At 38.4% G+C, this 22,072-nt stretch overlaps 1 protein-coding gene across 1 annotated transcript in view; it reads left to right on the top strand.

Annotated features, from left to right (window-relative positions):
• The window catches only part of RET (ret proto-oncogene), a 37,101-nt gene extending 30,309 nt beyond the window's left edge, over positions 1 to 6,792 (top strand). Inside the window, exons 17-20 of the mRNA XM_017807209.1 lie at positions 201 to 338; positions 2,264 to 2,363; positions 3,662 to 3,809; positions 5,718 to 6,792. Of these exons, the coding sequence (XP_017662698.1) occupies positions 201 to 338; positions 2,264 to 2,363; positions 3,662 to 3,809; positions 5,718 to 5,875 (544 nt within the window). The 3' untranslated portion in view covers positions 5,876 to 6,792. The remainder of the gene's footprint in view (positions 1 to 200; positions 339 to 2,263; positions 2,364 to 3,661; positions 3,810 to 5,717) is intronic.
• The last annotated feature ends 15,280 nt before the right edge of the window (positions 6,793 to 22,072 follow it).

Here is a 22,072-nt window from a genome sequence, read left to right as displayed (position 1 = left end):
GTTTTGGTTACTAACCTGTTCAATGAACAGTATTTGGGAATAAGGATGGCTCTATTTGCATCTGTACAGCCCTTCTGGCTTGGCAGTATCTTGAATTTTGTTGGGTTCTGAAAACAGTAGAAAGAGATTTGTTGTTTGAATGCCACACTAAGCTCATGAAACTCACCACTATAAGTAAAAGCTCACTTTGTCTTTTTCAGGTGGTCATTTGGAGTTCTGCTATGGGAGATTGTTACTTTGGGAGGCAATCCCTACCCAGGTATTGCTCCTGAAAGGCTCTTTAACCTCCTAAAAACAGGCTATAGAATGGAGAGACCAGAAAACTGCAGTGAAGAAATGTAAGTAGCTCTTTATCTGATTAGATTCATAAATGTTAATAAATGCACTTTAAAAAAAAAAGTTTAAATAAATACCACATAAATACTATTCTGTGTATCTCAGAGATACAGTCAAAATATGTAGTGCTTAAAAGAATGTCATGAAATTAGTGAACATTAAAGTGACAGAAAAAAATTGCCAACAAAATCCTTACAGCTACATCCAAAAATATTTGTAGGATATTGAATAACATGCTTGCCAAACAATTAAAAGAGTTTGAACATTTAAAACTTCTGAGGGTGGGGGAAGGAGGAAAATTTCATAAAACACAGTGGTAGGTGAAATATTCAAGAAAATATCTTTGTACTTTCCTGCAAATGAGACAGATGTTCCATCCACAGTCATTCTCTATTAATTGTCCTGGCATTACAAAGGAGAAATGATACCTTGACANGAAATCTACACTCTAGAAGATATAAATTTTCTGTGACTTGGTAAGCCCATGGCAATTTCTTTCCTATTTGGAGACAGTTCATAATTTGTTGGCTGATTTATTAAAACATTCTCAATATGAAATATATTCTGTCTGTGGTCTTCCATGGTATTTGGAGATGAGGCATGATTTCTGTTCAGCCTGCAAATCTGGTCATGGTCGTGGGTTTTTTGAAAGTTACCAGGCTGTAATCACTGTGACCACTCTTTTGACTGATTTTCAATTGGAAGGATGCTTTGGCTACATCTGGGCTGAGAAAATACAGTATAAATAATAAATCTTTTTTTTTTTTTTAATAGACAGAGAAAAAACATTAAGCATTTTTGAATTTAGGGCAGTGTAGAAGTTTACAAGTGTGATTAGCAGATATCCTCTAAGAAATGTATAATATCTAACTTTTTCTTTGTTTCATCTCACCAGGGAATAAGACCTCAGTTCAAACATGTTATATCATTGATAATTATTAGGTTAGGCAAGCTGACCGTCTCTGTGTTTCATTTTCTTATTCAAGCCACATCATGGTTTTCTGACTTTTTTCAAATTATTCTGCTTTACTCAGAAAATTTTCTGACAGCCTTTGAAAGCCCACTTTAAGGACCATTTTTCTTAAATTGCATTCTCTGCTTTAACCAGTCAAGCAAGAGAGATCGTGGATGAAAGCAAAAAATGCAGTGCTTTTCAATAGGTTGCTCTAGTTCTCAGAGCCAACTGTTTCACAATTAGAGCACTTACGTGACAAGATCACTTAGTCCTGAAAACACCTGAGCTAGAAAAACAATGTGAACAGCACAGGCTGGAGAGTTACACTTCCAGAACTTGGCCAACGTTTGTCTGGTAGTCACTCCACTATAAAACTTTAATTCTGTTCCCTTTCCTTTTCACACTGTATGCCATAGAAGGCAGTTAAAGACAGAATAAAACCAGATGTAATCAAATAACAATAAGAGAAGTAATCAAAAGAACATTAGTTTGTGCAAATAGTCTTAGGTTAGACTTCACTTTGAAGAAAACTTTTAAGAAACTTTTAAGAATTTAAGCAAATGAAGAACAAATTTCTACTTTCTGGTATAACAGCAGAGTTTTTCAGGTTGATATACAAATTTCTTTGGTGTCATATGCAAACAAAATTAAATTAAATTTGGCCTGCTGCCTACACAGGAGGTGGTCCCTTGAGAAACTGAAAACAGAGAAAGAAACCTAAGACTACAGTCCTTCAAGGACAGCCAAGTGCATCATTATTTAAACTCATAAAGACTCGTGGAAATAAAAACCCATTGTTGTGAATGTCAGTTGTTAATTTAAGGGAACATTTTACAGAACACAGCAGAGATTGATGTACTTGTGGATGGCCTTCATGCCACAGTTCAGCTTCAGTACAATAAATTATTTGAGCAGAAGCACAACCCACTTCTAACAATTTTGGGTTTTTTTCCACCTTGTGGTGGGTCACAGGTACAACCTCATGTTGCGCTGCTGGAAGCAAGAACCTGATAAAAGACCAACATTTACTGAGATCAGCAAGGAACTAGAGAAAATGATGGTGAAGAGTAGGGTAAGTGTGGAAAGCATGAATTTTGAAAGTTTTTCGGGTCATCTGAGTTTGAATGTACAGAAAAAATTATTTTTATTTTAAAGCAAAGTAATTTATTTTTCATCAAATCTTGAAGCATTTACGTATCTAGTTTCTTGTAGCATTTCATGCAATCAGAGAACTGAAAGGTGTATGATCCCACCATTCTAAGTTACTTTAGAACTATTATAATCCTGTATAGAGTTTCTTTAAATGAATGGATACTGAGGTCTAAAAATAAGTCCAAGTTGCATATATTTATAAAATGTATACATACCTACTTGCACATAAAACTTAAATTTTTTTTTCCATCTAATAGTTATGCACTATGCAAAAAGATCTAATAAACAAGTGGGAACAATTGGGTTTAGAATGTGAATGTAAAAATAAGTTCTAAATTAAAAATGGCAAAGTGGAAGGTCCAGACTGTGCATTAAATCACTCTGATTTATCAACCACTAACTTATAGTTGCTGAGAATCTGTGTGCAAAAGATATGCATGTCCACTGACAAACTTGTAATACAGAAACTGGCAAGTTTTCTGAAATGATCATCATAATTAAAACAAAACCAATCCAAAATAGAACTTGACAAATTAGTCATTTTTATTCTTGCCTAAGTGACAAATTCTGAAGATTTTCTTCCCTCATAAAATTGCATAACTTCATCTTTCAAAGTTCAATTTCAGTAAATTTTCAAAGGAAAAGCCACTGTGAAAACAAAAAACTGTATTTTAGATTAGTCAAAAATGCTTCATGTTTCTTTTTTGCATCAAAGCAGTTTGGTAGCATAGATGAAAACCAACAAATTCTTACAGTTGACCTAAATATTTACTTTTAGAACAACATCAAAAGATTTATTTGACAATATTTTCTTGTTATATAATAGCTTTTTAAAAATGATTATGAGATCTGAGTACCTTCTCCTTTAAGAATGCATATGTATCTACATATATGTATTTCAGGCATACATATCAGGGCATACCAGAAACTGAGAAAAAGAGCAATCAAAGAAATCAGCACAGCCCTTCAATTTTTTGGGTATTTTCCTGATGTGCAGAATGAAGTAGGGGAAGTATTAATGTGTCTCTAGCATGTCCAGTGTCCAGGCAAACCAGATGCTTCAAAAGATGCTGTGGTGCCAGAGGTTCTAGCAAAAGACAAATGCAGTGGGGTCTGTAGTTTCTTGTTGTAAAGAAAGCAAATGCACGTTTAGCCCTTATACCCAAACAGCAACACTGCCACGTACATTAACCAGCTTCTTCTGTATTCACTTCTTAGGACTACTTAGATCTTGCGGCTTCCACACCTTCCGATTCCTTACTTTACGATGACGGGCTCTCAGAAGAGGAGACACCTCTCGTGGACTGTAATAATGCTCCCCTCCCTCGAACCCTCCCTTCCACATGGATTGAAAACAAACTCTATGGTAGAATTTCACATGCATTTACTAGATTCTAGCAACACACACAAAAAAAATTGATTTTTCTTCTGCACTGTTCTCAGACTCTGTAACCCCATTACAGTGTTTCTTGTCCGAATGAAGCCAATCAAAATTTGCTTGGAAGCTTCTTTTGGGTTTTTTTGTTTGTTTGTTTTTTCTTTTGGTAAATGTCAAAGTTTGCATCAGGATCATCCTTTAGTCATTTTGCAGCTGTGTTTAAAATAAACATTTTTAAAAGGATGTGAAAATAAGTAAAATGACTAGATATCATACAGTAAAAGAAAAAAAAAGATCAGGGAAGTATTCTCAGGGGAAATATAAAATGCTAATGAGTATCTAATTCAACTGTCCTGTTGGGGGAGGCTAGAACATTTAAAATATGTTAGATTCTGCACCTCTAATTTAAGCAATAGACTTTTTTTTTTAAATACTGTTTTTTGCCATAACTCAATGATAGGACCCATCTGCAATATTTTTCATTTATTAAGAAGGATTTCTAAATTTCAGCTGCTGTTAATACATTCTGGATCCATTAGCTGAAATGTATTTAATGTATCATAGGATGAAAACAGATTATTATATACAGAAGGTAGAAATACTGTATATAAATATTATATGCAGACTAAATTGACATGTAAATTCCTTTGAAAATGTAATTAACAATGGGCATTTTGAAACTACATTCAGCTGTTTTCACGTCCTTTGATTTGTTATGAACATGTTATTACTAAACCTTGACTGAATGATGTAGCAAGTGTTTTTAAAAAGAACATATGCTTTCATATTGTGATGGTGAGATGGACAGTAAAAATGGTTCTTGCCAAAACTCCTACATTTTGTCTCCTGATTAAATATTCTACATGGTTTTAGATATTTACGAACATCACAGATACTTTTTTCATTCTTCAAGCAGTACGACTTTTAAAAAGTTGGATCTTTTAGTTTAAAAGTTGCCATTAATACATGGCTTTGGGTCTATTTTTGATCTGTACCTTAGCTATTATTTTCTTCGTTAGGTTTCCCCAGCTCACATTGACTTTGGGGCACTTAGTGGTCAGATTGTTAAAAGAATGAAGTAGCAGGAAAAGCTGCCATGAGGTTGATGGCAGATGCTGCATGCTTAATAAGCAACAAAATCAGTTTTCTGTTTTTTAAAATCTCAACCCTGGTATGGTTCTGTGCTTGTACAGCTGAATCAACATGGTGCTGAGCACTCTGTGTGTCCATTTTGGTAATTGCTCGTGCCTGAACTGAGAAATAGTTTCTAGACTCAATGCAAATAATTACAAGCCTAAAATAGACGTTTAAATGCTGAATCAAGACAAGAGTGCTCAAGACTTTGTTGGACTTTACTCAGTTGTGCTCCTGGGATTTCCTGAAATTAAGCAGGGGATCCCTGGTGAGGGTGTGAGAGTGTCCCCAGAACCTCACTGAAGCCAAAGGAAAGGCGCCCATTTAAGTAAATGGAAATAACTCTCAGTCATTGGAATGGACTTTGGATCCTGTCCCAAATAGGTTTATTAATTATTGAAGCATTTCCTGTACAGCAAGAACTTCCTCTTGCAAAGCAATACATTGCTATGATTGTTAAAAAATAAAATTGTGGAAAGTTGGAGGCTCATGAGAAGAACAATTCTTAGCTTTTTATTATGTACATGTGCAATGTATGCACACGATTTTTTATCGAGTAAGCACTTTAATTTTACCAGGGTTTTTGCCTACATCTGAATTTGTGCTTCAGGGATTTCAAAACATCATTTATATTAATTGATTTGGGACAAAATCCAGTGGACTGGCTTAAAATATTAAAGGGAGTTTTGCCAAGGGCCTTACTGTCTGCACATGAAGTTATGGTTCTTCAGTGCAGAAAAAATTATCTGTTTTCATTTTTAGGCATGTCATACCCGAACTGGCCTGAGGAGAGCCCCGTTCCACTCACAAGATTCGATGGCACTAACTCTGTGTTTTCAAGATATGCAAATGATAGTGTATATGCTAACTGGATGGTTTCACACTCAGCGGCAAAATTTATGGACAAGTTTGATAGCTAAAATTTTCTTTGTGAAAGGTAAAGGACTCCTGAGGAGAACAAAGAGGCAAAGAGTGGGAAGTCCATTGGCTCGTTCTTTGTACAGTTAACAACTAACTTTTAAATTGGCAAACCCTTTTATTGGTAGTTTTTAAAATGTGTTATTCATGCTGAAGACTGTAACTCGTACTTTCCCCTTTCAGAAAACATATCAAGCTGGATAAAAGTTGTAGTTCCAGTACTTCTTTCTGGATTACCATTTTGCCTATGGTTCCATTTGGCAACTTCTTACTGCAAATGGCCTTGCACTTCATCCTCGATGTTTTTTAGACTAACCATCCTGTGTTACAGCTTTCTTGGATGGCAAAATGTACTTGAACTGCTACTTTTATAGTGGCTGTTAGAATACGACCACTTGACCTAAGCAGGAAGCACAAACAATATATGGAAAGGAGGGGGGAAACAGGCTCTGAAATTACTGAGCTTGCTATCAAATGACAAGTGTTACAATGATGTTGGCAGTAATGAAGCCTGTATCTTGGTTTGGAAGCAAACATTAAGTAACTCTATAGAGGACTTGAGATTCAACATTTGAAGTCTTGTAAAATGTATTGTCTTGTCTTAATGAGAAGAGAACTTGTTTTATTAGTCTTAACTTCTCTTACCTTTAGCACAATGGAGATAAATTTGATACCAGATAAGTTGTATAGACTGATGGCAATCAAGAGTGTTCATCTGACACAATTTACTTTCCATCACCTACATGTTAGTAATGTTAAAAAATACAATCTTGTACAATCATAATTTCTCTTATAAGTTAAAAATAGGCTATACAGTCTTTTTAGACTGGATTCATAGAATTGAATAGTAGCATCATGGAATGGTTTGGGTTGGAAAGAAACTTACAGATCATCTAGTTCCACACCCCACCCCACCCCCTGCTGTGGACAGGGACGCCATCCACTAAACCAGGTTGCTCAAAGCTCCATTCAACCTGTCCTTGAACGCTTCCAGGGATGGGGCATCCACAATTTCTCTCTCTGCGCAACTTGTTCCAGTGCCTCACCACCCTCACAGTAAAGAATTTCTCCCTAATACCTAATTTAAACCTGCCCTCTTTTAAGCCAGACCCCTGTCCTATCACTACATGCCCTTGTAAAAACTCCTTTTCAGCTACCCTGTAGGCTCCCTTCAGGTACTGGAAGGCTGCTCTAAGGTCTCCCTGAAGCCTTCCCTTCTGCAAGGCTGAACAGCCCAAACTCTCTCAGCCTGTCTTCATAGGAGAGATGCTCAACCCTCTGATCATCTTTGTGACCTTCCACTGGACTCACTCCAACAGGTCCACTTTCTTATGCTGGGGACCCCAGAGCTGGATGCAGTATTCCAGGTGGGGTCTCATAAGATTAGAGTAGAGGGTCAGAATCACCTTCTTGACTTTCTGACCACAACACGCAGACCAGGACACATTTAGTTTGTTGGGCTGTGAGAACGTGTTGCCCAGTCGTGTTGAGCTTCTCATCAATCAAGACCCCCAAGTCCTTTTCCCCATGGCTGCTCTCAATCCATTCTCTGCCCAACTTTTATTTGGGATTGCCCTGACCCAAGTGCAGGATCTTGTCTTGGCCTTGTTGAACTTCATGAGGTTGCACTGGTCCAGCTCTCAAGCCTGTCAAGGTCCCTGTGGATGGCATCCCTTCCCTCCAGTGTGTCGACTGCACCACACAGCTTGGTATGGTTGAAAAATGTGCAGAGGGTGCACTGATCCCACTGTTCATGTTACCAACAAAGATCTTAAATAGCACTTGTCCCAGTACTGACCTCTGAGGAATGCAACTCGTCAGTGGTTCTCCTCTTGGACATCAAGCTGTTGACACAACTCTTTGAGTGTGACCATCCAGTCAACTCCTTATCCACCGCATGGTGCATCCAGCAAATCCATGCCTCTCCGGTTTCAAGATAAGGATGTCATGCAAGACGTTGTCAAATGCTCTGCACAGGTCCAGGTAGATGGTGTCAGTTGCTCTTCCCTTATCCACCAGTGCTGTAATCCTGTCACAGAAGGATATTTGTTAGGTTTGCCCTTAGTGACACCATGTTGGCTGTCACCAATCATGTCCTTATTTTCCATATTTTCTCATCAGGTTCCATGGATTTGTGTGCCTTCAGGTTCCTTAGATGGTCTCAAACCTGATCATCTATGGTGGGTAGTTCTTTATTCTCACAGTCCCTGCCTTTGCCTTGTCAGCGGAGTGACTTGGGCCCCAGTGGCTGGAGCACTTGCTGGTGACAACTGAGGCAAAAATGTCATTGAGTACCTCAGATTTCTCCATGTCCCAGATAACCAAGTCTCCCAGTTCCTTCTGGACTGGGCTCACATTTTCACCGATGTACCTATAGAAGCTTTTCTTGTTGCCCTTGATGTCCCTGGCCAAATTTAATTCTGTCAGAGCTTTATCTTTTCTAACCTGATCCCTGGCTGCTTGGACAATTTCTCTGTATTCCTTCCAGGCTATCTGTCCTTGTTTTCACCCTCTGTAGGCTTCATTTTTCTGTTTGAGTTTGTCCAGGAGCTTCTTGTTCATCCACGCAGGTCTTCTAATGCTTTTGCCTGACTTCCTCTTTGTTGAGATGCATCTCTCCTGACCTTGCAAGAGATGACACTTGAATATTAACCAGCTTCCTTGGGCACCTCTTCCCTCCAGGGCTTTATCCCATGGTACTCTACCCAGAAGATCCCTGAAGAGGCCAAAGTCAGCTCTCCTGATGCCCAGGTTAGTGAGCTTGATGTGAGCCCCCTCGCTGGCCTGAGGATCTTGAACTCCACCATTTCATGGTCACTGCAGCCAAGGCTGCCCCTAAGATTCATATTCCCCTCCAACCTTCCTTGTTGGTAAGAACAAGGTCCAGCAGAGCACCTTTCCTCTTTTGCTCCTCTATCACTTCGAAAAGGAAATTATTAATGTATTCCAAGAACCTCCTGGACTCCTTATGCCCTGTTGCGTTGTCCCTCCAATGGACATTAGGGTAGTTGAAGTCCCCCATGAGGACCAGGGCTTGTCAACATGAGGCTGCTCCTATGTGTCTGTAGAGGGTCTCATCCACTCAGTCTTCTTGGCTGTTTGGCCTCAGCAATCCCCCACTATGATGTCCCCTGTCCCTGCCCTCCCTTTAATTCTGACCCATAGGCTCCTTATCCATCACCAGGCACAGTTCCAAGCGCTCCAGGTGGTCATGAACATAGAGGGCAACACCCCCTCCTCCCTTTCCCTGTCTGTCCTTCCTAAAGAGCCTGTATTCTTTAACTCCAACACTCCAGTCATAGGAGCCATCCTACCACATCTCTGATGCCAGTAAAATCACAGCCCTGCAGGTGTGCACGGTCTCTAACTGCTCGTTAATTCCTCATGCTATGTGCATTTGCCTAGAGACATTTAAGTTTGGCCCTTGATGAAGGAGAGTTACTGGCAGGAATATCTGGAATTCCTTTGTGCAGCAGTTCAGGTGCTCTTCTGCTGACCTGCAATCCCTCTCCAGGCTCTGGGCAGCTCTTGTTGGTGCTGGCATCAAAGTAGGAGTGGGATGGATTGAGGATTCCCTCTCCCAGCAGCTTCAGTTTAAAGCTGCCTTCATCAGCTTGGCAAGCCTGTGACCAGAGATGCTCTTCCTGTTCTCTGGCAGATGGGCCCCCCCTCAGACTCCATCAGCCAGGTTTTTCAGCATGAGTCCCCAGGGGTAGCCAGACCTCTGCCCATGGCACTAGTCCCATAATCATTTGCAGATTTGCCAGATTCAACTGGCCCTTTCAAACCCTTCCCTTTGACAGGAAGGATTGATGAAAAAACTGCCTGCACTCGAGGGTCCCTTACTGCCAGTCCCAGGGCTCTGTAATCCTTGGTAGTCCTCACACTGCTCCTGGCTGTATCATTGGTGCCCACATGAAACAACAGCAGTTCGTCTTTGGATTGTACGAGGCTTGGTAGTCTCTCAGTGACATCCCTGATCCAAGCCTGACAGGGGGCCCAGTGAGTTCCTCTCCAGAGTGCACATCAGGTTGGGAAATGGGTGCCTCCCTGCCTCTCAGAATAGTCCCCTGCTACTGACACCTGCCACCTTTTCTTAGTTGCTGTGGTTGTTACACAAGGAGGAGATCAGGCTGCCTTACTCAGCACCAGCCTCTCTCCTGATATAGTGGCTCCTCTTCAGCCTGCAGAGTGGTGAAGCAGTTCTGCAAGGGCACCTCATGTTTCAGGGGAAATCTCTTCCTCTTGCAGGTCCTTGCCATTTCAAGTGTCTATTCTCCTGCCTTATTGCCCCCCCCCTTCCCTCTCCCCTTCTGTGTGTGCATGGTGGGGGAGTTTTTGCCGGTTTGGCTGTGAGTTTACTGCAGGCTATGCTCAGAACCAGCTCTCTTAACTCCTTCTCAGCTTCCCTGGAGTTATGCAGCCTTCTCACTACCTCCTGCAGCTCAACCACTTGCTGCACGAGGTCCTCTGCCTCAGCACACCTTCCACAGACATTCAAATACAGCAATTCTGTTTGCAGTCCTGTTCTGTGGGTTGGAGTCCTCCTCTCAGCTCCAAATTGGATAAATTTACCATGCACAGGACATTGCCACAACATAATTCCAAATAAGCCTATTACCTTGGAAGTCACGAGCAAATAACACTTGCACAGCGAAATGGCTCTAAAACTCTACTGTTGAAACCATACAAGGAAAACGTCATCGCAGTTTTTTAAGGTGAAATATAAAAATGTTATGCTTACAAAAGTGACTTGATATTTGGGAGAACAATCAGACTGTGAGTCATGTTCAGTGTGGAAGCGTAAATGATCAGCACTACTTTTGTCTTTGTTTGTAATCCACCATGGTTAAAGGTAACCTTTTGTTTGCTACAAATGTTGGGATGTAAATCCCGAGTGACTTGTTGTTAGCGTTGTGATGGTTATTCTAAATAATCCAGTTCTACCAAAGCTTGCTCCTGTCACTTACAATCCAATTTAGATGTTTCAGATCTGTTTTCAGATGTTGTTTTGTGTATCAACTTTATGTTTCCATTAAAGTCTGTGATTTCAGAAACATGATCTTGAGTCAGACTGCCAAAACCTGAACACAGATTTTTATTTTACGAAAAACGGGCGTGTTGAAATTTAAAGACTTTCACTGTTGGATTTCATACTTGATCCTGTCCTGGTTTTGGACAAGCACTAAGCAGAGTGACCTTTTCTTTGTACAAACATTTGCCATGTTGAGTAAAACTTATGCACAGTAAACAGATACAGCTATATATCCAGAAGGGGTTCCATTGTGATATAATGGTGATCTTCACTGGCGTGACACAACTGTCAGGGTGCATACTTTTAAAACAAATGGCACTGAAAATTAGACATATTATATGTGGGGTTTTTTTCTATTGAGAGTACTATGAAAAAGTAGAGAAAAATGACACTTGTGGTAACTTTTGGCTTTGTCCAGTCCCTTTCCTATATTTTATGCTTTTAAATGGGAATTCTTTACTTGCCATGAGCAATCAAGGCATCAAAATTTTTGGGTTTGTTTGGGTTTTTTTCTTCCTTAAATGAAGAATTTCTTTTTACTCGCTACCTTCAGCAACAGTGTGCAATTGAGAGATGTGAAGCACATGGTTTCTAACCTGACAAGCCCTGCGACAACACTGTAGGTGAGTGGAACCGTAAGTGATGTTGGAATAGCCAGTGGGTGCAGGGAGTATTGTGTATTTTAGACTTCCAGCATAAGCCAGTGTTGTTTCAGCCATTAATTCCTATGAAAAGTTTCACTAACAGTTATTACCACCCATGTTACTGGACATAGATTCTGCATATAAAATACATAGGTCATAATGACAGTAGCCGTACACAATTACCTGTATTAAGTGCAGTTTAATGAAAAATTCTTAAGTGTTTCCTAATCCATTTAATTTTGACTCCCTTCTTGCTCATGAATGTTGGCAAGAAATAGATTATTGTTTTGGAGTATTCATTCACAATATGAAAGCTTCTTATGTCTTCTGCATATTCTATTTTTGTAAATATTTCCCTTGAAGTGTTTCCTGTTTGTTCTGTGTTGCCACTAGTTAGAATGGTGACAATCTTGTTTCAGTTCCCCATTAGAGAGTAGATGTATTTCCCACATGGGAAAAAAGTGATACAGCAGATGATTATTTCCATCAGTGCCAGAAATACTTATGTACTTGGCTGCCCTGAGGAAAGTGAATTCGAAGGGAACAAATGACTCACCTAAATATACAGGTTGGAGGAAATAACTTTCTAAAAATTTCTGCTAACCTTTTCTAAATATCTGTGAAAATGACATGGTTTACCTGGTCTGTGCTTTGAGTTGTGACAGATGGGGGAGAGCATGAATCTCATGTGTCAGTACAGTCCTTAGAGCAGCACAAGGAAATTATTGCAATATTTGTTCGCACAAACTTTTCCAGAGGTAGAGTAGTTAGAAAATCTACTGTGAAGTTGCAGATTTTAATTTGCAGACATTAACCTGTTTCATATAATAGAAATTTTAAAACATACTGTCCCATGGATATGAGGTACATAACAATTGTGGGTACAATTTGTCATGTAAAATATGCATGAATCTTTATGGTACGCTCAACTGGACCTAAGCAATTCTCAAAAACATAGAGTAAAAGCAAGTTTCTATTCCTTAATGTTTTATTATCAATCTTATATGAATAATACAAGCCTCAAAATATATCTAAAAAGGATATTTCTACTGTTACTTGTGAAAGTTCTAAAAAATTACTTATAATTTTTAAATACTTTGTTTCAAAATTCAGCCTACCTGAAAGCCTTGTTTCTCACTGTAGCTACAATAGTAAATTTATAACAAAATACCAGAGATAACATTCCAGAGCACCAGCCCTTAAGTAGTAGCAGGCACTGTTCCCTTCCCCATAAACAGATTGCAGATTTTCCATAGTGCAATGAATGATTTGACTTTTTCAGCCTAAGGTGGCTTTCTGAAAAAGAACCATATCATTCCCTAAAGATGTATAAAAGTGTTTAAAATTTTAATAAGAAAACCTAAGCTGATCAGGTCCACTGAATCTAACTTCACAAAATTTAAGCAGCCCCTCTGAAGTTAGTGGAATCATTCATGAATATATTATTCATAAACATTTGCTGGTCTAAAATCAAATATCCCAATAATCAACTAGAAAAAGTACGAAGAATATTTCCAAAATGTGGACAAAGTAGCAATAGTCTTGGTCTACCCATTCCTAGTACAATATTGTAACTTGCCTATTGGCAAGCAGTATTTAGAAGCAGGTGCTAGACACTAGAGGACAGGTAAGCACAAATACATTTCTAATGTTTACCTAGAAGAGACAGTGAATGAAGTACTTTTTGGTCTTTATCAAGTTCTTCAGTACAGCTGAGTTGTTCATGTGAAACAGCATTTTGTATTTGTTTCTCATCTCTAAACTTTGGGATAGCAGCCTGTGTCTTCAGTTACAACAGAGAGATATATACTCTTACTACATTTTGAGAAGATTAATAGTTCCTCTCTTTTTATGGTGTGTTTTTTTTGGCTTTACCTAGTTTTATAAAGGGTTACATGATATCTTAACACAACAAATTTCTTGCTAAAACCTCTTTCTCTGAGCTGTTATGAAAGTTAATTTTGCTAATAATTTTCTGAAATCAAGTAAAAACATTTTGCCTACCTGAGGACAGACAAGTGCACTTCCCCTTAAGCTCCTCTGAAATAATTAGCTCCTTGCTTTGGGCTAATAAGGTGCATCTCATAAAAATGCAACTTTACCTCATCCAGAAGCTTTTTCCTATGGATTAATGTAATCCAAATGGTTGGGACAATTTAAGAGCATTGCTGTTGTACCTCTAATCATCTCGGTGGCCTCCTCTGGACTTGCTCCGACCATGGACCATGCCCTTCCTGTGCTGGGGACCCCAGGTCAGGTCTCACTAGAGCAGAGTAGGAGGGGAGAGTCACCAGCCTTGACCTGTTGGTTACACTTCTTTTGAGGCAGCCCAGGATACAGATGACTTTCCTGCTGGAAAGATTATCCTTTGTAGCAGGACTACTTTTTTATGTATTTCATGATCTCCTGTAAGGGAAGGACAAAAGATAATTTAAGCCAACACATCTAGAGTTGTACTTTTACAATTATATTTGCAAAATAATTTATTATTGAATACTTCAGGGACACATGATTTTAAGCTTTCAAAACAATAATGCCAGAAGTAGTTGTGGAGTTACTTTATACCACACTAGCACTACATCTCTTGGACAAGGAGTTAACAGATGACTGCAAAGAGCAGCTGTGTGGTCTCTTTCTTCTCTGCTATCACCCTGGTATTCCCTTAGTCCCCAGTCAATCATTGCAGTTTCTAGTCTGATTCTTCTGCATTCAGCAGGTCACATAAATAATTGTTAAAGCCCTTATATAATTTTTCAGCTGTTCAGGGCTTTCCCTCCCAACATGATAATAGTTGAAAGAGTTTGATGTGAACACTGATTTCCATTTGCAACATGTGCCATTTTCATAGCTTCCTGCCAATGCAATTTCCTGTCTGAATTTACTGTGCTTAAGGATGGAAGTATTTTAAATTTTTTAATAAAACAAAATCAAATGAACATGTATTTTAAGCATTTGGTTTGCAACAAATCTTGCTTGCCTACATTTAGGTGTATTTTAGGATGGTTTGGGGAAAAAACCCAAACAACTCCACTTCCTCTTTCAGATTTTGTGATGTAAGCTATGGCCTGATGCAAGTCACTAAAACAGTAGGAACACTGATCCTGCTTGTTTGCCAAATTGCTACCAATAACAAGAACAGTATCTCTTTATTCGAGAGTATATCACAAAAAAGGAAGAGATTTGGAATAACTTCATTTCAGTCTTACATCTGTTGTGAAAGAAAATGTCAAAAGAGTGGAATCTCAAGTAAGAGGTGGCTGATTTGACACATGAGGAGGATGTGAGGGCTGATCTCATTCCTTGAGAAAGCTGGTAAAGGGTTACTCTTCAGATGACTGAAAAGCTTGGAAGAGCATTGTAAAGACTGAGACGTGGGAAAAGCCTATGGAAAGATCCAGGAGATAAACACCAGATTTATAGTATGGTTTTTTTAATGCATATGTAGCTTCAAGAACCAGCCAGCAAGAAGCAAGCAGTTCTACCTGTTCTCCAAGGTAGTTGTTGTCTGGTCAAGACTGTTACTGATTGATTTGATAGAAGACAAGAATTATTCTTTCTGGTACAGGGTATGAATAATTGAGGGAGATTTTAGCCTTGAGTCAGGAAATTGTTCAAACGCTCACTTAACTGGTTTTGCTGTGCAGAGAGGCTTTCTGAACAGTGGCCTGGTCCAACATAGGAAATAGAAAGGCATTAGGTTTATACTCATTATAAGGATTTTTATTTTAAAACATGGCTGTTAAAGGTCTCACCCAGTGTTGCTCTTCCAGGATCATTTCTCTGTGACAATTTTTTAAATACTGAAGAGAAACAGGGGATGTGGGTTTCTGTAAAAATACTACCAAGAATATTTTAATTTATACCGAAAACCATTTATCACTATCTTTATATGCACAAAGATAAAGTAAGCAATCAAATTAGACTGCAACAAGTTGTCATCAGAGGCAACTTTTTAACCAAACAGAAATACTGTTTATTGAATCATTTCTCTTTGCTTAACTGAGTCTCCATTACGGTTTATCCATGTTACAAAATGTGAAATGAATGTTTTGAAATGCCAGACCTTAAACTAGAGATTGCTTCTAATTGTTACCATTTCAAATGATAATCACATATTTATTAGGCAATAAATAACAACACTATTCACAGTGCTAAACCTTGAAATGCAGTGATAAGAATAGCACATATTATCTTTATTCTATAAAAGGCATTGAACCTACAGTAAAGACCTTGTCATATAAGGTTTGAGTGTAGCTCAGGGGGGAGGAGATACAGTACTGTAGCTTGCATATTGACCCCATAATTCACACTACAACAGAAAGCTTACAAAAATATCACATCCCCCTCAGCAATTAAGCAGCACCTCCTTATGTGTCACAGTCAACAAGAGTCCCTAGTTAATCTGGATACTGGAGTTCAGTTAAAAGCTGAAATTAGAGCTTTTAAGCTTTTAGCCTACTTGCTTATTCCACGTGGTCCCTTGGTGGCTCCCTGTCCCCAGCTTTAGGTTTGCTGTGCCCCCACCTCCCTCCACAGCAAGAAGGTTGCTGCTGGCCTGGGTGTCTGGGGCAGAAAGTTGTGCCAGTTCTGCTGGCAGTTACCCATCTCAGGCAAGGGATGCTCAGGGACCCCCTCCTTCCTTCCTTTTGGCCCTCATCTTTCCAGTACCCCAGCCCAACGGGTTTTCCCCATGGAAATGGCCTGGGTGCATAAGCACAAGTGAGCATCATCCTAATCATCAGTTCTGCCTCACACCTTCTTATTAGTAGAAAGATTCAGGATGTGCTGCTTGTGTATAGTCCAGGTCTTATCAAACCTTACAGACAGCCTGCACCTGCTAACAGCTGTCAAGCAGCAGCCTTGACTGAGAGATCAAAATTGCAAACATTCACACCACACAAACATACACAGAATTATCAGCAATATTTTAGCATTCACAGGTTAATCTATTTTTTTTTCACCTGCTACATAGGGCCAAATTTTATAATTCACATTTTTCTGCATTCGTAATGAACACCTTAATGTTTTGAGTGTACGTCAGTAAGTTAAATACAGCTTGCATGCAGTTTCTAAGATGCTTGAGTTGCAGAAAAAGTAAATTTTAAAAACTTTTTATCTCCATGCTTATGCTGTCATGATTTTTTTTTTAAATAGTACAAATCCTTGCTTGTCTAGCCCAGTGTCAGAACTGGTAACTAACATTCATTAAATTTAAATTAAAAAGAGGATAAAACTGGAATAGGAATGTAATTTATAACCATTTGAGTCCATCTAGTAAATAATTCTGAACCTGACGCTCCTTAATTTAAATGGGGTACAGGCTGCCAGATCAGGTCTTTCTCATTCTAGTTCTAAAAATAGGAACAGGAAATGAGAAGCAGGGACACATTTTCCTTGCTCTTGAGAAGGAGTGGCAACAAATTCAAGTGATTTTTCGAAGCATCTTGCTATTCAGCTCTCCTGTGATTGCATTCCTAATGTAAAATCTTGCTTTGAATTAATTTGATTTGGAGTTCCATTTTACCAACAGCTGTGAGCCATTGCAAGATTCTGATTAGCAAAACTGTTTCCTGACAAAGATAAAGACAAAACGATTGTTACAAGTCAACAGTTAAAGGGGAGCTTTGTGAGACTGCTAGGAAGGTAGTGCAGGGACATTTGATCCTGACTTTGCAAATCAGTTCATCTTTACCAGCTGGTTTTATAACGATAATAGTGAAATCTCAACAGCATGCTTTAACACATTTCCAAAATCAGCCACTGCTTTTATGCACCACGGGAACAGATGCCAATTTCCATGAAAATCTAAACAGAGTATTTTCAACTGCTCAGTTGAGGTATGGCGGGTTTTTTCTGGTTGTCTGTTGATATTCTATGGTATCCAGGAGGGTTCTCTTTTGATGAGGAACAGTGTAGATCCTACCTTCCTTTTGCCTTGTCTAACATTGTTTCAGCCCTGTGAGAATTTTTTCAGTCATTGGTAGTAAAGTGTTACTAATACAATCAAAGTAGTTATGTGATTTTATTATTTATTTCCATGTCATTTTATTGAAGGCATAGTTTACAAATATTAAAATTGTTGCACTTAAAAACATTTTAATGATGTATACACAACCCTGAATGGTACCAGAAACAAAAGAATCAAATAACTTATTTTATGAACTGACTGGAGTTTGGACTCAAAGGGAGGGAGATGTTTTTTGGGCAATGACAGATATGCCTGTAGCTAACACTAGGAAGAAAACCCCAAACCCTAAACTGGAGTGGAGTAGATAGATATTGCAAACAATAGACCAGCACATTACAAACAATGAACAAGAGAAGTTTCTTGGTCTCTGATCCTGTCTATTGTACAAAGAAATGATCACTGGCTTTGTAGTAAATGTTTGCTAAGCTCTCATCACGGAGGATCATCTCTGTACTGTACCTCTCTACAGTTTTGTCTTTATTTTGTGTGGAAGGTGGTGGTGGTTTTATTGACTACTGGACAGGCTTAGTGGGTACCACTGATTGTGCAGTAACAAATATTAAATACTGATATACTGAGTATTTTCTATAAAAATTTAAGCATCTCAGATCAAGGAAGCCCAAATATTTTTCTCTATAAAGATACTGTATTTAATCTAGATATTTATCTGAATAACTTGAGCTCTGGTGCATGAAACTTTCCAGCACAAGGAAGAACCCAACCAGATAACCAACCAAAAGACCTTGATAATTTATATTGTTATCTCATCAGATAAAGAATGTTCATGAAAGATTGTGTGGCTTAAATCTCACATATATAGAATGATCTAACTTATTTCTCTTATTGCATCCTAGATAGTTGAGCCTACACTTTAAAAAGTAATTTAATAAGATTGATTTTAAATATATTACTTTATAGTTTTCATAGGTTATGTTCTGCAATACTGAAGGGCAAAAAATAAAAAAAGAACTTTTTTTTTTAGTATGTTTTGCATAACATTGAGTCTTCTAGTCAAAACTCTCCTATTAGTTTTCTATTCTAGGTACAGACTACAGTTACTTGGACTTCGCTTCAGAGGTGCTTTGTAGTCAATATATTTGTGACAAAATTTTCTTCTCTTTTTGGAAAAATGCCTACAGCACTTGGTGCCATTAGACAGAAGCTATATAGTAAAGGCATTTGGAATAGTCAGAAATAAACTGGTATAGAATTCCAGCACTACATACATGGATTACTTTCCATATACGTTGTTGCTGGTTATTCTGATGTGATACCCTGGTGCAGTTGCAAGAGAGCAGTGGAACCCTGGGCATACGACCCATTGTGCCTGCCAGGAAAAATAAGGCTGTGTGGCCAGGAAAAATGATCAGCTACCACTGCAGAATATTGCCTGCTGCTCTCAGCTGGAGCAGGCAGCAGAGCCCAGGCATTTAATGCAGCTCCCTGCAATTCCCCTTCTGTGTTCCTGTTCCCTGTGGCACAAACCAGAGCGACATCCCTACTTCTTGTACGGTAATGTTTCCACGGTCCATTTGCTACCACCACAGAGCTCAGCAAACACTTGTTGCTAACAGCAACTTATATATTGATTTCAAAAAGAAAAAGTTATTTTAAGAGATTGTATTCTGTTGTATCCTTCCACACACTTTTCCAGATGCTAATACCACTGCTAAACTATCACTATTCAAAGAAAAAAAAACAAGTGGACTACAATAAGCACTGTTGTTATCAGAACAAAGCTTTTTCAGATAGTAGATAAAATTAAATCTTATTTACATTCACTTACAGCTGTGATTGTATTGTTTATTTTTTTCTGATAAGGAATGTCTTCTACTTACATGAATTAGTACTAAAATTACTGAGTCTGCTTTAATGTATGAAAGGACTCTGTATGATTTTAAAGTTGGTTGATACTGTTTTCTAATGGGAATTTCTGAAAGGAAGTAATTTAGCAACTGTGATCCCAAAACAGCAGGAAAAAAGCAATCCATAGCAGTTCATTTCCCAAACATTATATAAATTATATGCTTCTGAATCCAAAATGTAGCACATTATAATACCAAAGAATTACTATTTATTTGATACCAAACCACTACATGACTAAATGTAATCCTTTAACATTCAAAGACATAGAGGCCAAAAGTCTAAGCATTGCCAAAATCAACATGTCGATGAAAAAGAAGGGGCACAGTCACAATAAATACAGGAAGGTTTTTGCACGGTATGTTGGTACAAACTAAGTTTACATACACACTGTCTCTCCTAAACCTATTGCAAGTCAAAGAGATTATTTCAGTCTCTAAAGCAGTGAAGTAAAATATCCTGACCTTCCAAGCACTTTTAGTACTCATTGTAGATGCCCCATGATGCTGATAAGACAGTGTCCTTTCTACTTTGGGAGGTACAAAATGAGCCCTGGGCTGGCCTTTCAGTGACCCAGTTGGTGCTCACACTGCAGCATCATCAGCAAAGTCTGAGGTCAAGCTTAGTGTTCCCCAAGGCAGACAGAAGTTAATTTTATAGCACATAGCCTCTCCTAAAACCCCTCATTTCATAGCCCATAGCAACAAGATGTATTTGGACAGGACCAGTGACAAAGGGTTAGAGAGTATAACTTAGAAAGAAGCTCAAACTGAGGATTTTAAGGGATATAAATCAAGATAATTAAAATACTGTAGGGTGGTTTATTTCAGGCTTTTAAAAATTCTTCATGCTTTTGGTTGCATTGTTCAATATCTGTTATAAATAATTTGCAACAATTAAAACGAGGAAAAAGAAGGCAGCTTCACATGGGATCATGCTGGAATTGTGCCATCAGTAAAGCTGAGCTGTGGTATTTGACAAAAAGCTCTGTGTCAAGGCAAACTAATGACTATTGTTTGGCAATTAAAGCTCTGAATTTTCAGGCAAAATAACAGACCATCTTTCTTATTCTACATACATGTTTTACTTTGGCTCAAGAGGATAAAAGAACAAAAATATCCTCTGTTGAAGGATTACTTTTTGCTTTTTCTCCTTTGGTTTCATTTACATTACTCTTTCACTTTGGTATCATGTTCTCAGATCAGCTCCTCTCTCTTTTTTCCTTTTGTTTCTTCCCCTCCAGCCCACACATATGCTTAAAAAAATAAGAACCATGGGAAAAAAACTCCAACCAAACAAAAAAAACGAAAACCACTAGAGGCTGGAGCTAATGCTTTGCTGGAAAACTCTTCTTTTTTTTGAATAAGCTATTGCCAGCCACTTCCTTTCCCCTAACTGTACCAATTTAAGAACAGTGTTTACCAAAGTTTAGTGAAACATTTTTAAAGTCTGTCTTTAAATAATCATCCTATCATAATATTTTAGGAAAATTCAAAGCTGTGTCACCTGTATATATATGTACACACACTATTGCTTTCAGATGCTAGGAGGTGTGCAAACTACCCCTCTAAGGAAAATCCCGAGGCTGAAATGAACTGTCTTAAAATACAGACATTTCCTAAATGTTTTCTTGCCTGCTTTATTCACAAACAAACTGGGATTTCCTCTGTAGGCCTCTTAAGAGTTACACCAAATAGGAACTATAACATCTGTCAGCATAACTATAGGTCTGAGTTACAAATCTTGGAACATCTCATTCTGATAGAAGAGTCAGGAAGCTGTATGCAACATCACTGCAAACCCATCATTTTTCCTGTTGTGGTAGACCTCTTATATAGAGATGACTATGAATACCCATGTTGTTATTATTAGAGCTTAAGAAACCTATTTTTATCTTCTCTTAATCTGAAAAAAAAAATAAAATCTTTCTAGCAGTGAAGGAACTCTGGTAAACAGAGTAAACTTGCACTTGAAGTATTCTGTGTACAATCTCCTGTGGAGATCTCCCCATATAGTGGCAACTAGCTCATGTACGGAAAAGTGGTACCTGGGAAGCCTGAAGGACAATAATCAGAATCTGGTCGCTCTCTGTAGACCAACCAGTGGGTGATACAGGGTTGTCAGAGTTTATTTTGGACCTACATTGTAGTGTTAGTTAATGAAATCAGTAATTTCAGCTATTTCTATTCTGTTATCTTCTTTTACTTCCAAATAATATCATGTCTACAGAACACTGCAGTCTCCAGTGTCAGGAAAATAACATGGGTATCTACCAAACTCCTACACATTCACCATGATGCAGAAGACAAGCAGGTGCTGAGGGATATTCAACAGTCCTCTGTAACATGCAACAGAAAGTTCACTTGAGGTCAGGTTTAAAATAGTACTATATTTACATACTGTTGAAAAAAAAAATAATGGACCCACATTTACCTAGTTTTGGGAGTGCATATGTGAAAATCTTAAACCTTCTGATAACTCTCTTCTCTCTGAGCCTTTTCAAGTATATTTTTGATGGATACCAAAATGATGATCCAGTATGATCCATTTTGATGGATACCAAAATGATGATCCATGACAAGTTTCAGTGGATAGGAAAGCACTTGGATGGGTGGCTGGTCACACCAGCCAAGTGTTCTTTCTCTGCTCATTTAAGGTATTCCCTGGAAAGAGCTTTGTTGTCTGAGGG

Source organism: Lepidothrix coronata, unplaced genomic scaffold (assembly GCF_001604755.1).
Source record: "Lepidothrix coronata isolate B3197 unplaced genomic scaffold, Lepidothrix_coronata-1.0 Scaffold17, whole genome shotgun sequence".
NCBI classification, from domain to species: domain Eukaryota; kingdom Metazoa; phylum Chordata; class Aves; order Passeriformes; family Pipridae; genus Lepidothrix; species Lepidothrix coronata.
This window is presented reverse-complemented; position numbering and strand designations above follow the sequence as displayed.